The sequence below is a fragment of the Bremia lactucae genome, linkage group LG18, assembly GCF_004359215.1.
Source record: "Bremia lactucae strain SF5 linkage group LG18, whole genome shotgun sequence".
In the NCBI taxonomy this organism is placed as follows: domain Eukaryota; phylum Oomycota; class Peronosporomycetes; order Peronosporales; family Peronosporaceae; genus Bremia; species Bremia lactucae.
Window position 1 is genome coordinate 1,626,674 of NC_090627.1, and position 15,185 is coordinate 1,641,858.

Here is a 15,185-nt window from a genome sequence, read left to right on the forward strand (position 1 = left end):
AAAGTACACAAAGTGTACTTAAAGGGGACTGTGTAACATTAGGGCAACTTTAGCCCGTTACATTATCCCCCCTTTAAAATGAATTTACATTTTGAAATTCGTCAAAGAGGAAGAAGGAAGTGCGAGCTGGTTTACGCGCCGCCTTGTTCTCTCAGTCACTCCAGCGAACTATGTTTACATACACGGCGCCAAAGATGCCACCTAATGGGGCAACGCTGGTGGGTCGTCTGCGAAGACACCCAACCAACCACGCGCTAAGCAGCACGCGCCGCATTAACACGCTGGCAGCGTCTAATGCTTTGGTCGAAAGGCCGACAGCTGCGCTGCTGCTGCATTAACTGGGCTTAAGGATATATTCCACATTAACAGTGAGGATGTCGATTCGTCGCTCATTGTCGACTACGATGAGTCGTCACCTCATAGTAGTGTTGCGGACAACGAGCTAATGAGGAAGGATGCTGGTGCATTATTGCCCATCCAAACTTCTATCATTGCTCATAACAAGACAACAAAGTTTTCCAATGCTGTCTCGTCGTCTGCGCTGGATAGCGCAGCGACCATTAATGAGAGTGCTGCCCATAAAGGCGCAGCCGCTTCTCCGTCTAGTAGAACCACAACGTCTATCGCTCAGACGGTATCCATGATGATTCTGACATAGACGATTTCTGAGCCTAAAGCTCCGCCAGCGACACGTGAATGTGCTCAGTCGGTGTCACAGGCAAGTCGTATCAGACGTGGCTATGTGACGGGAGGCATACCACTTATGCCACCTCCATCTCAATGGCCTCGCGCCAACGAGCCGAGAGCATCGCTCCTAGAGCGTGCTATCGTAGACGCACATAATTATTATGGCGTCTATGATGCATGGAGGTCTCAGGGGAAATCGCTTGGACGTATTTTCCTGATCCCAGTCGTGTTGCGTTCGTATGAAACGCCCGACCAATACGAGGCGAAATTCACGCGCCGCATTCATCCGCATTCCGATGCGATGAAAGAGCGGCCGCAGCAAATTAATTTCTCCCGCTTGCGTGTAAATGAAATTATGGGCGGTACTGTACCCCCTGTTTCTTCTCACAACGCTGCTTCTGCTAGTTCATTTGACACTAGCGAAGAGGCTTCAGCTGTGGTGCTCTTTTTCATAGGCAGCCACCAAGCCGGAAACGTCAATACGTAGGGTACCGATCGGCTCCCAAGAGTCGAAACTCTTCGGGTAACGTCTCCGTCGGACGCGGATCTGACGCCTTTGCCTCACGGAGCGGTGGGCAAGCAACCTTTCATTAAGGAAGCGTTGCTTCCCACCCGCATCCATCAGTGCATGCAGCGCCCTATAGGAGTGGCGATCTCGCCCACCTACTCGTGGCTGTCTTACCTTCGTCCGTTCAGTCGCAGGCATTAAGCGCTGCCGAACGACGTATTGTGGATCTCGATGGTCAAGTCTTGTGACTGACCTCTAATCTTCGGGATGTCCGCCCGAAGGATCTTCAGGGTTATGAACGCCTGAAACTTCGGCTTGACATCCTGGAGAAGTTGATGCTGAGGGACCCCCATTTCGCGCATGGTGTCCCTCGCTCTACGAGTCCTTTTCGTGGTGGGAGGAGTCATTCGGCTAAAAGTTTTTACCCTTCTCCGTCTCCTTTCACCCGATCGACGCTCGACTCACAGTCAGCGTTAGCTTGGTCCATACATGTGCTTATCATCCACCGAGTCGACAAAAAGTTGGAGTTTCACCCAGCCTTTGGACCTCCCATATATTGAGATCGAGAAATTTAGCTATACTAGTTACAAGCGATTGCAAAAATGCAATCGCTGTCAAAAGACAGGGCACTATACTATTCGAGTGATAAACATTTGACTTAGCCTTTGTTTGCACATCCGTCGTCGTTTACGAACTCCAAAGTGTAGTGGGTCGTCACACTGACGTTTTGTGCAGTTGTACTAATGACCGAATCACAAGTGACACTAACACGCTTGTGAACGATCTAAGACTTTCATCATGTGGCCATCTGATAAACGAGAGATAGTCATCATAACAGCTTTATGCTGCCAAATAATACATGACCTATACTATCTGAGCAATGGTAATTTTAGAATGACACAAAATTTGTCATTCGAAATAAGTACGATAAATCATCATCGTACTGTTTACCCTTCTACGCGTGTTGGATGCCAACCACACAATTCTTGACTGTTCCAGATGCGCCTGTTGCAAGGCGCACTGTCATCATGTTTATAGATATATCGCGCTCAACGAACTTGAGCTTACGATCTTCTACGATTGGCTTTGCTACGTAAGGCTGAATTGGTGCAGGAATTTAATATACTAATAAGAAGCAAACTAACCGATTGAAACTTATTAAAATACTTGCAGTGTTTAGAAACTTAACTCAACGAGAAGCGTAGATCAAGTTTCCAACTTTAATACAATAGTTCGAATGCATACAATCGACTAGGGACTGAAGTGAAAAATTATTTGCCACTATGATTTACAAGGTGAGGATTATAAATCATCACCAGGGGCAGGAACACAAAATGCCGTTTGTTTGGAGCAACTTTCGTACAAAGGACTGCAAATTCACATGACGTTGATGAATCAATACGGCGAATTGCCCCTACAGACCCCGACCATTTTTCGAAGGTCCGCCTCGCAGATCCGATTTCGCAACAGCGTCAGATCCAGGTCCTCCGCTATTTTAGTGCGAGGTTAATCGCTTGCACAGTGTTTCTTGGCACTGGGCGTGGCGCACTCAGTTTCTAGCTAAAATCCTTTGCTTGCACTATAGATATAGCTTGCTATAGCGTCTTTAATGCTAGAAAGTAAAGGTGAGTTTAACGGGACTATCCGCAAGACCCCTGATAAACTCAGTTACCTGTGTTCGTTTACCATTTGATATTAAGTTTCGAGTGCACCTATTGGGCACCGAACTATTCGTGGTTTGTACGGATCACGCGTCACTGCGGACCGCAATAAACTCACCGCACCTCTCGCTTAGAATGGCAAGATGGCTTACATTCTTCTCTAAGTTCAATTTCAAAGTTGAACACAATCCGGGTAAGATACAACTTACAAATTATTTTGTAAGCTGGGCGTAAGAGTGAATGGTCACGCTTGCATGTTCTATATCCAGGAGCTCTACTCAAGCCCTTAATTCAATACTTGACGGCTCAACCGTTTGTCTGAGAAGACTGCTAGCAAAACCACAAGCGCGATAAAATCAGCATCATTTATTTTTTCGGCGTTATAGTAGTTAAGATCCATATGACTTAAAACACGAATGTATCGTAAAGGTTAAGGCCTAAAGCCCAATATTTGGCACGTTCGGCCGAGTTGGACATGACGAGCTTTACTTTTGTCGCATCGTTTTTCGATGCGGCGAATTTCGATGACATCGTCTGGTTCGACGAGCCGTCTTAACGAGGATTCGCCTTCGACTGCCTAGAATTATGAAACTTCAATCTTTCGGGTTGACGTGCATACGTCAGCCCGACAGCACCATATAAATTGCTACCTCAATAGTTCAAGTTGTAGACCATCTTGTTCTCTTACGGCTCGGCTTGTTGAGAGCCTTGCTGGTATAGCAAGGTTTGCTTTTCTGGGCCATATCGAGCTCATGTTGTATAAACTAGGCAATAGACGCATGTTAGTCGTCTTGTGTAATGCGAATAACATTTTGCTTACGGCTGAACCCCCTAATGACGAGCTCATACGCTCGACCGCTTTCCACTTGAGGTCACTCAATTGAAAAAATTCTCACGCAAAGCGTGAAAGCATTTTTGAGGGGCATAAAATCTCCTCCCTTCTTCATCTATAATGTCCAAGTTGCCGAATGTTAAAAGCACCACGAAGTACACGAGGTCTAAAGGGGAACCTCATACTAATAATACTTCAGTTTTTAGCCAACCCACACTGATAACAGCAAAGGTGAACTGCCATTGAATGCTTCACGTACACGACGTGCAGAGGAAGGGTTCTTAAGTTGCTAATATTTCTTAGCAACTGAAGGTAAGTACAAAGGAAGGCTCAGTGTAGAAAAACGTTAAGTATTTATCATATAGACTTGTTATATGAACCAATGGATAGAACAATCACATTTTTAGTTAATATTACGATGTGTTGTAACAACACTATCTATAAAGGTAGGGCTCCCGTCAATTTTGGTAAAATCCTCGCATTATGATATAATTTTAAATGATTGGCTAGTTACCAAGCTGATATCTTTTTTTTAGCTGGCACATTTGTATCTGGTCGTTAATCATCGACGCATAGAAATTAGGTAGGGGATGATATGATAGCACTGCCCGCTCGCTGCCTTTCGACGTCAACTANCGTAAGAGTGAATGGTCACGCTTGCATGTTCTATATCCAGGAGCTCTACTCAAGCCCTTAATTCAATACTTGACGGCTCAACCGTTTGTCTGAGAAGACTGCTAGCAAAACCACAAGCGCGATAAAATCAGCATCATTTATTTTTTCGGCGTTATAGTAGTTAAGATCCATATGACTTAAAACACGAATGTATCGTAAAGGTTAAGGCCTAAAGCCCAATATTTGGCACGTTCGGCCGAGTTGGACATGACGAGCTTTACTTTTGTCGCATCGTTTTTCGATGCGGCGAATTTCGATGACATCGTCTGGTTCGACGAGCCGTCTTAACGAGGATTCGCCTTCGACTGCCTAGAATTATGAAACTTCAATCTTTCGGGTTGACGTGCATACGTCAGCCCGACAGCACCATATAAATTGCTACCTCAATAGTTCAAGTTGTAGACCATCTTGTTCTCTTACGGCTCGGCTTGTTGAGAGCCTTGCTGGTATAGCAAGGTTTGCTTTTCTGGGCCATATCGAGCTCATGTTGTATGAACTAGGCAATAGACGCATGTTAGTCGTCTTGTGTAATGCGAATAACATTTTGCTTACGGCTGAACCCCCTAATGACGAGCTCATACGCTCGACCGCTTTCCACTTGAGGTCACTCAATTGAGAAAATTCTCACGCAAAGCGTGAAAGCCTTTTTGAGGGGCATAAAATCTCCTCCCTTCTTCATCTATAATGTCCATGTTGGCGGGTGTTAAAAGGACGACGTAGTGCTACGAGGTGTAGCGGGGCACCTTATGCTACTCATGCTTCAGTTTTTAGCCAACCCACACTGATAACAGCAAAGGTGAACTGCCATTGAATGCTTCACGTACACGACGTGCAGAGGAAGGGTTCTTAAGTTGCTAATATTTCTTAGCAACTGAAGGTAAGTACAAAGGAAGGCTCAGTGTAGAAAAACGTTAAGTATTTATCATATAGACTTGTTATATGAACCAATGGATAGAACAATCACATTTTTAGTTAATATTACGATGTGTTGTAACAACACTATCTATAAAGGTAGGGCTCCCGTCAATTTTGGTAAAATCCTCGCATTATGATATAATTTTAAATGATTGGCTAGTTACCAAGCTGATATCTTTTTTTTAGCTGGCACATTTGTATCTGGTCGTTAATCATCGACGCATAGAAATTAGGTAGGGGATGATATGATAGCACTGCCCGCTCGCTGCCTTTCGACGTCAACTATTTTATAATTAATTTGCAATCGTTTAGTCCAGTTTCCGTCCATTATTATTGGACTAACGGTTTACGACACAAAAAGATTCTATTCTGTAGACTGAAACCTTCTATTTCACGTCGAAATTTAAGTACCTTGGATGTGCCCATGCAGATAAGATGTGGCCGATTAGTAGTGTATTAATTAACAACCTTTAAGTGTTAATTTCATGTAACGATACACCCCGTTACAACGAGGAGGACTCAGCTGAAAGATTTGAATGTTCTTGTGTCACAAATGACTTGTAAACAGACCTAGACGTTCGTTAATACTATGCATGCTTAAAATTTGCCAATTATATCAAACTAAGGGTGTCTTCTTACCAAAAAAAGAGGGAGTGTAACGATTCCTTTAAGATAATATTCCTCTTTAAATATTATTCCTCATACAGGCAATGATAATTGAGTAACGAGCATCCGTGTTTCACAATTCCGCTATCGATAGTCTTGGGGACGAAACCTTCATTAACATAAGTCTGAAGTGTAGCAATCATAAATTTGTAATCAAGGTTTGTTTTGGCGAAGTATTGAGATGACAGCTGGCAGACGAAAATGCGTTATCAAAAATTTGATTTGCCCGCAATGTTAAATTTGAGACAAAAATTTCATTTTTTTTTGCTAAATTTTGTTTCGTAGAAATCGCAAATTGAGTCTATCAAAGCCATGGTCAAAGCGTGTTGGGGCTCTGTCATACTGATGTGCACTCTCGCTCTGCATCCATACAACGAGATTGCACAGGCGCGAGAGGAATCGGCTCTCCGCGCTGTCAATGCGTCAACAAAAGGGGAGGTATTACAAAGCCACTTTGAGGAAAGGGCTCCAAGTTACACGGATCTTGCTAGAAAGGCTGCTGGCTTTGCCGACAAAATTCATAATTATATCAGCTCTGTTCGTCATTTGAATATTTCAAACGAAAAGGTTCAACTTATGTATAGGAACTGGCGAATTTATCGAAAACAAAGCCTCCGAAAAATCAATCCCGCAACGGAAAAGGACAAAATTCGGGAGGCACTCTCAGATGAATTTCAACTTAAATTTTCTGACTTTCAACGAGCTGTAATCATCGCTGCGTGTCTGTCCAGGAGTGATTCCAAATTTCAGCGACACATTAAAATTGAGCGAAAATTGCTGTTTGAAGAATGGATGGCGATGTCGCCCGAGGAAGTCTTTGATATGTTAGGCCTTGACGCAACACATTCCAATTTTCTAACTGACCCGCTGTTGGAGCTATTTGTCATGTTTCTGGAAAATTATAACAAAACGTACGAAGTTGTGCGTGACAAGCTGATGGAGGCCTACATGGGTGATAGAGGGGCGTTAATACAACTTCTTAAAGACGGTGGTGAAATTGGTGCCAAGGTGTTCAAAATAATGCCAAAAGATTGGGAGAAAATCATTTATTACCCGCCACGTGAACTATTAAGGGAACTGCGTCTTGATCAAATCCCGTTCAAGAAGCTTTTGAATTATCCCGATTTAAAGTTCTGGTGCGAGGAAGTTCAAAAAACTGGCGACAATCCGTATCGCATCTTGCTGGACAAGTTCCTGAATGAGATGGATGAGTTAAACTTTGTGAAAGAGCTGGACGCAGCATCAAATCAAGCGCTGTCGAACTTTTTAGACATGTTTTTAGCAGAATTGGAAAATGCTCTGTATGAGCGTTGGAATCAGGTTGAGAAGTTGACGGCTCCGAAAGTTGCAAAAGTAAAACTGCAACTTGACCTTACAGCGGCCACTGATTTTTTCCAACGGCCGCTTTGTCGGATCTATCTGTCGTACATCAAGTATTGTAAGAGCAGTGTGCACCAGTCCATTCTGCGCAACTTGAAAAAATCTTATAAAGGGGTGGCTCAAATGATACAAGCAGCAAGAGAAGCTGATCCCCGAATTGCGTCAATCGTGACGATCGCTTATGACGAATACTGGAAAACTCGCACATTAAAAGCCGCTTTCAACGATCTAAATCTACAAGAGGACGTGCTGAGAAGTCCGTGGTTTACTTACTGGTTAGAGCTTGCAGTGGTTAAATCCTCAGACGCCGATTACGCGGCAAGTCTCGTGCTTAATTCTATTAGAAGAAACTACTTGGAGCAAGCAGCAGCGAGCCTGCTTAAAAGTGCAATTGAGACAGCACCATCGAACGAAGTCAAAGACCTGCTGTCCCTTATTCTCAAAAAGTACATACGAAATCAGCGCTCGCTAGACGTATTCAAAGGTTTAGAGCTCGACAAAGCTAAAGGTAATCTCTTTAACGATCACTTTATGCTTTGTTGGATCATAGCGACGGACGGGTTGCATGAAGGTATAAGATTACGTCCGTTCACGATGCTTTACGAGCGTAATTACCTTTTGAGTCTATCGTACCTCGCAATAACTCATACTGGCGACGCTGTGGATAAGTTTGCCAATGAAATGATTAAGTATCTGAACTCCAACAAGTAGCCTCCAAACAAACGTCTGCGAACGCCAGCGCTTTATCCGTGAAGAGCCAGCTGCTTTTGAAGACCCTACGCACGCTAGCGGTCTAACCGTATGCTCGACTTCTGCATTTTCTACACTTTCTAAAAGAATACGAGTGTAATTAGTTGCCTGGAATTAATACACGTCTTTTTCTTGCGGTGTTGGTGTGTGTGTGTCTCCATAACTGACAAATGTCTGGACTAAGCGCATTTATGCCGACCCGGCCGTCAGCAGCCTCTAATTTGCTATTGCTCGGAGTTTCCTAGCGTCAATTTAAGCAGATCAATCCCTTAGATAGAATGTAAGTCTTTCATAACAAATACTTTCACGGTAGGAAAAATGTTTGCAAGACCAAAGCACTTATCTTTGCAACATGTAATTCAACAAAATCGTCTCTTATTTATTGCAAAAATTGGCGTAAGGTACTATATGGCGCGACTCAACTCTTCCTAGTGTATGTTGAGCGAATCGTCGGGAGTTGGTTAATATCTGCAGTCAGCGGAGCGCGTCTCCTCGCATGTATTCAATTACTTCGTCAAAACCCGCAAGGGTACCCGCCTTCACTGGACATCAGCCACGACAAGCCACCTACCCGTGCGCTTGTATCCTGGCTCAGGACTTTTCAGACATCTTGCTCATGTCAACATGTCAATAGACGATCGCGAAACTCCTCCTCCTAGTTGGTTAATATCGTGGTTTGTCCATTAATAAAGCCTAAAATGAGTAGGTAATGGCTCAAGTACGTTTTTCCGATGCTGATTGGATAAAGCGATCGCTTGCTCGTTGGAGGTACGATGGTGCAGCACGGGTGTCGCTGGAATTGGCTAGAGCATGTTGAACGCAGGCTCGTGCCTTCGCCGCAAACATAGCTTTGACTTCAGCTGCTGGGCCACCATATATATATATTTAATGAATCAAACTAGCATATTCGGCGACGAGAAAACAAATTGTATCCAATCAAACGTCCTGAAACGTGACATCATAACGCAATATAAGAGCTATTTAAATCAATTAAAAATTTAATATTATGTTTTATTCAGAAAATTACGCACACTACAAAAGAATGGCTGTTTTTCAGAGATCCCATTTCATTAAGGCCATCTGAGTTTGAGGTATTTTTAGTGGCTAAAAATGAAGGGTTTGTTGCTTGAGGTGGTCGTGGAGGTAGCAAGGGCGTTCGGCCAATGCGTCGCAGCACAATAACGGACAACGAGGGCCAGCGAGGTTGATAATGACATCAGAGCGAGCGAATAGGACAGGGTCGATATGGCAATAGACCGTGATAACGAGCACTGAACGATCTTTTTGAGAAGACGCTGGCTGAGGAGTACGATGACGAGTTGTTGGGAAAGTTGAAAGAGCTCGACACAAAGACGCGCGGTAAGGAGGCGCTAGAGGGCTGTATGCTAGCCACCTTTGTTGAAGATTATGTAATGGTGCAGTAGAAGCTGGCAGAAGCTAAGGGCAAGCTTGGAAACTATCCTTAGCAGGTTCTTAAAGAATGTGAGGTAGATCATCACGCCTACGAGTATGACGAGAATGCCGAATTTGAGGATGATATTCCGGACAAAGGAAAAAGAAACAGCCAGAGACAGTTCGCCTTGCCGAAAATGAAGACATTTGCAAGCAAAAAGTGACGCTGTTAAGTAATTCAGGAATTCCTTAGGGCGTATTTGAAGCGCAAGCCCAAGAGCAAAGTGATTTAACAGCAGCAATCTGAAACTGGTCCGAGACAGAAAGGTGAAACGAAAGAGTAGAAGCGCACACGTAAGACAAGTGTGAAGATGCACAAAAATTGCCTGGCGTATGGAGAAGGAAGATTTGAAAGCAGCATATAAGGAGGAAGAAGTGCGGCAGTCTCTGCAAACGGTAGCCGGCCTGTGCATCTATCTTTACTGAATAATAGTTTATCAAGCATTTTAAGGTCAGTGCACCAATTGTCTGCGTTAATTTCCTGCGCTTTCGGCAGGTATTTGAAGTTTAGAGCCTTTTAATAAGTTAAGAAGCATTTCAGCAAATGGTATTGTTTGTAGCCAATCAAAATACCTCAAACTTAGCTGGGGGTGGGTTTAGCAAAACTTGGGGTGGTCTAGACATTGATGACAAAAAAACGACGTCCACGCGTTCGGTTGTTCTCAGAAAACAAGATGCATGTAAAAAAGGCCAAGCTTAATCGTAGAGCACAATATATAATCAAACCCTCGTAGCCTTCCGCTCTGCAGGTTTCTAATTGACTTTCAAAGGTCGTTTTCTTTGCCAGAAGTAGTAGTAAGACCCGCTACGGGCGTGAGCGTCACGTTAAGCGGACCTTTGACAGGAAACATGATGGAGAATTCGTACGTAAGAAGCCACGGATCGTCCACAGTCGTGACGTCAAACTTGCTCAAGAGTGTTGCAAGGGTCATTTTCATTTCCATCATGGCAAATCGCAGGCCGAGACACACGTGCTGACCAGCTCCGAAGGTGCTAAATGCAAAAGGCGAGAACACACGAAGCTTCTTTGTGTGTGGATCAATCATCCGCTCGGGTTGAAACGCAAGTGCGTCGTGGCCCCACGTAATGGGATTGCGTCCATTGCAATAGGACGACACCATGATCGTCTGGCCCTTTTGAATAAACGTGCCATCCCGTAACGTCGTGTCTTGCATGCACTCGCGCGCGAGGAAGCCCGTGGATGGCGTCAAGCGCAAGTTTTCTTTAATCGCTGCTTCGAGGTACACAAGATGTCGCACGTGTTCGGCCTTTGCGACACGAATGGCTCCTGTCAAAAGGCCCGGGACGTTTTGTTGCATTTCGTCGCGAATTTTACGCAAAATCTTTGGATAGCGATTCATCATGATGATAAACCAGCACATGCTATGCGCCACTGCGTCTTTGCCTGCAAACACGAACGTCGTGACCATATCGCGCATAGTAGTTACGAGGTCGTCGTCGTGCTTTTTAACGTTCTCGGGCGCGGGTAGATTGCTCTCTAAAAACAATGAAATCAAATCTTTTTCAACCAGCTTTTGGTTCATAGCGGCCCGTTGGGCTTTCTTTTCCATCGACTCGCGAATCACTTGATTGATAAAGTTGTGCAACGTTGCAATGTCGTTTCGAAAGGTTTTTTCCTTTCCAAAATTCAAGAATCGTTGGAGGCGCCAGATAGAAGTCGGCGTTTGGACACGGACTGCAAAGCCAATAGCAGCACTGTCAAACGCTTCTAGGAATTCATGATCCGAATCGCGAGTCGGACTGTCTCGGAGCGTATGGAGCTCGACGCCCAAACCAATCTTTGTGATGATGTCCATGGAAAAGTGATGAAATTCGGTTTTAAGACTAAAGGGTTCGTGCCGTGCACGATACGTTGCTAGAACGTCTAACAACACATGGAGTTTTTCGACCACGATCGTTTCCATAATGTCTTTAGTCCTTTGCATGGTAAAGAGATGACTCGCAATTTTTCGGTGATAGTGCCATTGCTCGCCGTCGGCAATGATCAAGCCTTTCCCAAAAAGATCATAGCTTAGGTACTGTCCCATGGGACCACGTAAGAAGATAGCTCCTTGAGTTGACAGGACATCTTCGATGGAATCAGGGGACGTCAAAACGATCGTTTCGGGGCGTCCCGGGATGTGGTACATCCACGGACGAAAGTCAAAAGCCTTGGCCTGTTCATAGACCCAATCGTGGAAACGATCGACCGAGTGGTGGATATCGAGCAAATTCTTGAGAATTGGCAAGGTGGTCGAGGGCATCGGGGGGACTTTACGAGATTGGAGGGTCTTGGTCGATTTGGAGTGGTTAAGCAAGAGCGACAGGAGGAGAGACACCGCCACGGCAGTGGAGGCAGAGATGGCGACATGGGTGGGATTGCTGATCAAGTCGGAGACGGATTTCATGAGTAGAGGTGAGTAGCTGGGGCGATGAAGTCAAGAGGGCAGCAAGCACGGTGTTAGAGAATGTGGCAAGAAAATGACTTGAGTAACGATGGGACGTTTGTCGTTGGGCTTGAGTTCCATCAAGATGCATAAGTTCATGGACTTGAAATATACTGATCTCAAATGAAATAAATACCTTTGCCTTTGTATGCACTTTGGCGCGCCACACAACTTTTAAATTAAATATTCGACCAAAGGAGCCGACTTGTTAAAAAGATATTTCTATGGTGATGGAGGCGAACCAGAATAAGATCGTTGCGCAAAATACCGGATAAGATGTATCTTTAATTGACGCAGCGAGTAGGTAACTTGACGTTTTCACTATAGCTCGAGTCTTGGAGAAAAGATGTAATAACACTGCAAATCTTTCTATGTAGAAATAATGCCTTGTCATGCTAGATGCTCTGCTGAAAGTTTCCTGTTTTAATGTTTTGTAATCAAAACAAAACTCAATCTCTGAAACAAGCTTACTAGAATTTAGATATCGTTCCGTAGAAGAGCCAGCATATTACAAATCGCTACAATTAAATCGTACAAATGTATCATAACAGAAAGCGTATAAATATACCCATAACGTCCCAGTGTTATATATCCTCAACTCAAACTTAATATTCCATTAAAACACCAGTCCTTGACGTCTCAAGTTTGTTTATCGTTGTCTTGAACTAGCGCTCGCCAAAACGTCCAGGTCGCATTTCTTACTCGTATAGAATGCTTTCCACATTCGTGCAGTCTTCCACGCTTTTCAATACCTTATAAATCAAATCGCACACCTCCAAATTGGCCCTCTATCCTCTTATGCACTCACCAAACAAAATACACCAGATCTCGAATGTATTAACGTCTAGAGGTTCCTATTCAATATGACGAGCACGCCTCACTCCCCAATCAGCATCTACATAAGCGGCTTGGCATCGAGTCCGTCTAGGAGTCCTGCACTTGTGAATATCGACAGATATATCGTGAGGATGACACAGCTGCAGAAGCCCGCGACGAGTGTCGTAGGCCTTACATCGCCGAATTTTAAGCACAGACCTGCGCTCGGTCCCGACGCCCCTGGTCTCACGTGTCTCGGCGACAATGTCTCGACGACTTTCGTGGCCGAGACTGTGCTTCCTACGGACAGCGGCCTCTTCCGTGTACGCGCGTACCGCTCAATTGGCTCGTTGCGGGCGAGTGAGCCCATTGCGATGATATCCGGCGACGTCGTCGGCAAACATCACGTGCCCGTTCGTGTGCACGACCAGTGTTTTACGTCGGAAGTGTTTGGTTCGCTCAAGTGCGACTGCAAAGAGCAGCTTGAGTACGCTAAATCCTACACAAAGCAACACGGTGGGGTCGTGATTTATATGCCCCAAGAAGGCCGAGGGATTGGCCTTGCAAACAAAATCATGGCCTACTCGATGCAAGAGCGAGGATTTGATACCGTCGATGCGAATCGCGTGCTAGGATTTAAAGACGACTATCGGTCGTACGAGCCCGTGGTGGATATCTTACAGGATTTAGAGATTCAATCGATTCGGCTGCTGACGAATAATCCACGGAAGATTCGATTATTACGGCAGCTTGGGATCCGTGTCGACGGACGCCAGCCTGTGGTAATTAAAGCAGGAGAGTATAGCCAAGATTACCTTGTGGCCAAAGCTAAGCGGATGTCACACTTGCTGCCATCGGATGGAAGCAGTGATGAGCTATTAACGGATGAGAGTCAGGACGAAGACGAGAGAAATCCACAGGAAGCCGTCGCGCTGGTATCTCCGACGGCATCGTCGACTTCCTCGTCTGGTGATTATTAGGACCGAAACAATAACGTTTCAAGGACGGATAAGAATCGGAGTATTCTAGAAGCAGGAGGGAGAATAATTCGAGGACATCGATGACCTTCGCGTGCAGCCCCCTGCTTACCGTGCTCCTTTCAAGATAAGGAGCACTCACGAAAGGATACGGTGGTACCTTAACGCGTTCAAATTCACGCTGGAAGAATGGGAAGGAGTGCGACTAGATAGAACAAAGTCCAAGAAGCTGTACATTAAAATAGCCTGCCGGAACGTGGTGCATGATGCAATCCTGAGATTGCCATTAGTTGCTTTATCGTGATTTGCATCCAATCACCAACCAGTAGTGGATCGTAAATATAACCAATCCGTTCTCTCCGCGGGTATGTTGCGTTATGAATGTTTGCCCATTAAGCACGAATTGAGCTTCGGTGACGCAAAAGGAGTGCTCTCTAAAGAGGCACAACACAACAGAGCAAAGAGTGCTGTTGGTATTGTGCACATTGTGCGGTAGCTAAGAAGTAATCACAATGCTGGACGACAATCGGAAGATTGGCACGCTGTTGCTGGGACTTGGCTTTGCGTTTTTGCTCTTGGGCGTGCTCATGATCTTTGACGCTGCGATGCTCGCGCTTGGCGACGTGCTCTTTTTAAGCGGTGTGACACTTACTATTGGTCTTTCGCGCACGGTGCGCTTTTTCACGCGCAAGGAGCGATGGCGTGGCATCGTGTGCTTCCTTGGGGGCATCTTGCTGGTGATGCTGCGCTATCCAGTGATTGGCATGATCATTCAGAGCTTTGGCTTTTTAAACTTGTTTGGATCGTTTTTTTCAGTGGCTGTGGCTTTCCTGCGCCAGACACCGGTTATCGGCACTGTGCTTTGTCTGCCCGGCATTTGTCATGCGGTGGATCGACTCGCGGGTGTTCAGAAGCGGGGGTACCAAGTCTAAGGAAGCGTCGTAGAGCACTAGGAAGTGACGTTAATAATAATTTGCCTTGAGATTTTTCGTACAGAAACTTTCGCTTTCACGTGTATACTATAAATATCACGATACATTCAACACGTGGGAGCCTCACGCCTAGAGCACTGTGCCATTTAAAGTCTTCATTTCACTCGGTGAAAAAGCTGTCAAATAAAAATTACGATGCAAACAGCTTAATAAGTGGTCCGATTTGCGATCTCTGATGCTCATATGAATGCGGTTATCGACGTCTAACATCAGGAGCAAATAGATAGTTAAATCAAATCAAAAAAAAGTTTACTTGACGAACTATACCACTAAACTTACGACGTCTTCAATACGAGCGTAGAATTAGCGGCAGGGTTCTTGCAACCATTGGCTTAAATCAACATCATTAGTCACCTGAGTAATTGAATATTTGTATATTTACAGACTATAGCAAATATTCGAGCATGTCAACTTGAATTATAGAAGA

General features: G+C 44.8%; 5 protein-coding genes across 5 annotated transcripts; 4 read left to right on the forward strand and 1 right to left on the reverse strand.

Moving 5' to 3' along the window:
* Positions 1-6,256: 6,256 nt before the first annotated feature.
* CCR75_000192 (uncharacterized protein) lies at positions 6,257-8,035 on the forward strand (the record flags this gene model as incomplete). Its single annotated transcript, XM_067958300.1, has 1 exon — positions 6,257-8,035. The coding sequence occupies one exon, from the start codon at positions 6,257-6,259 to the stop codon at positions 8,033-8,035; it is 1,779 nt and encodes a 592-aa protein (XP_067819745.1).
* Positions 8,036-9,366: 1,331 nt separating this feature from the next.
* Positions 9,367-9,690, forward strand: CCR75_000191 (uncharacterized protein). Its single transcript, XM_067958299.1, has 2 exons — positions 9,367-9,433; positions 9,566-9,690. Exon 2 carries the CDS (start codon positions 9,584-9,586, stop codon positions 9,665-9,667), a length of 84 nt encoding a protein of 27 aa, XP_067819742.1. The 5' UTR covers positions 9,367-9,433; positions 9,566-9,583; the 3' UTR covers positions 9,668-9,690.
* A 600-nt stretch (positions 9,691-10,290) lies between these two features.
* On the reverse strand, positions 10,291-11,934 carry CCR75_000190 (uncharacterized protein; the record flags this gene model as incomplete). Its single annotated transcript, XM_067958298.1, has 1 exon — positions 10,291-11,934. The coding sequence occupies one exon, from the start codon at positions 11,932-11,934 to the stop codon at positions 10,291-10,293; it is 1,644 nt and encodes a 547-aa protein (XP_067819743.1).
* A 902-nt stretch (positions 11,935-12,836) lies between these two features.
* On the forward strand, positions 12,837-13,769 carry CCR75_000189 (uncharacterized protein; the record flags this gene model as incomplete). Its single annotated transcript, XM_067958297.1, has 1 exon — positions 12,837-13,769. One exon carries the CDS (start codon positions 12,837-12,839, stop codon positions 13,767-13,769), a length of 933 nt encoding a protein of 310 aa, XP_067819617.1.
* Positions 13,770-14,278: 509 nt separating this feature from the next.
* Positions 14,279-14,698, forward strand: CCR75_000188 (uncharacterized protein; the record flags this gene model as incomplete). The annotated part of the gene is made up of 1 exon (XM_067958296.1): positions 14,279-14,698. The coding sequence occupies one exon, from the start codon at positions 14,279-14,281 to the stop codon at positions 14,696-14,698; it is 420 nt and encodes a 139-aa protein (XP_067819616.1).
* Positions 14,699-15,185: the final 487 nt, after the last annotated feature.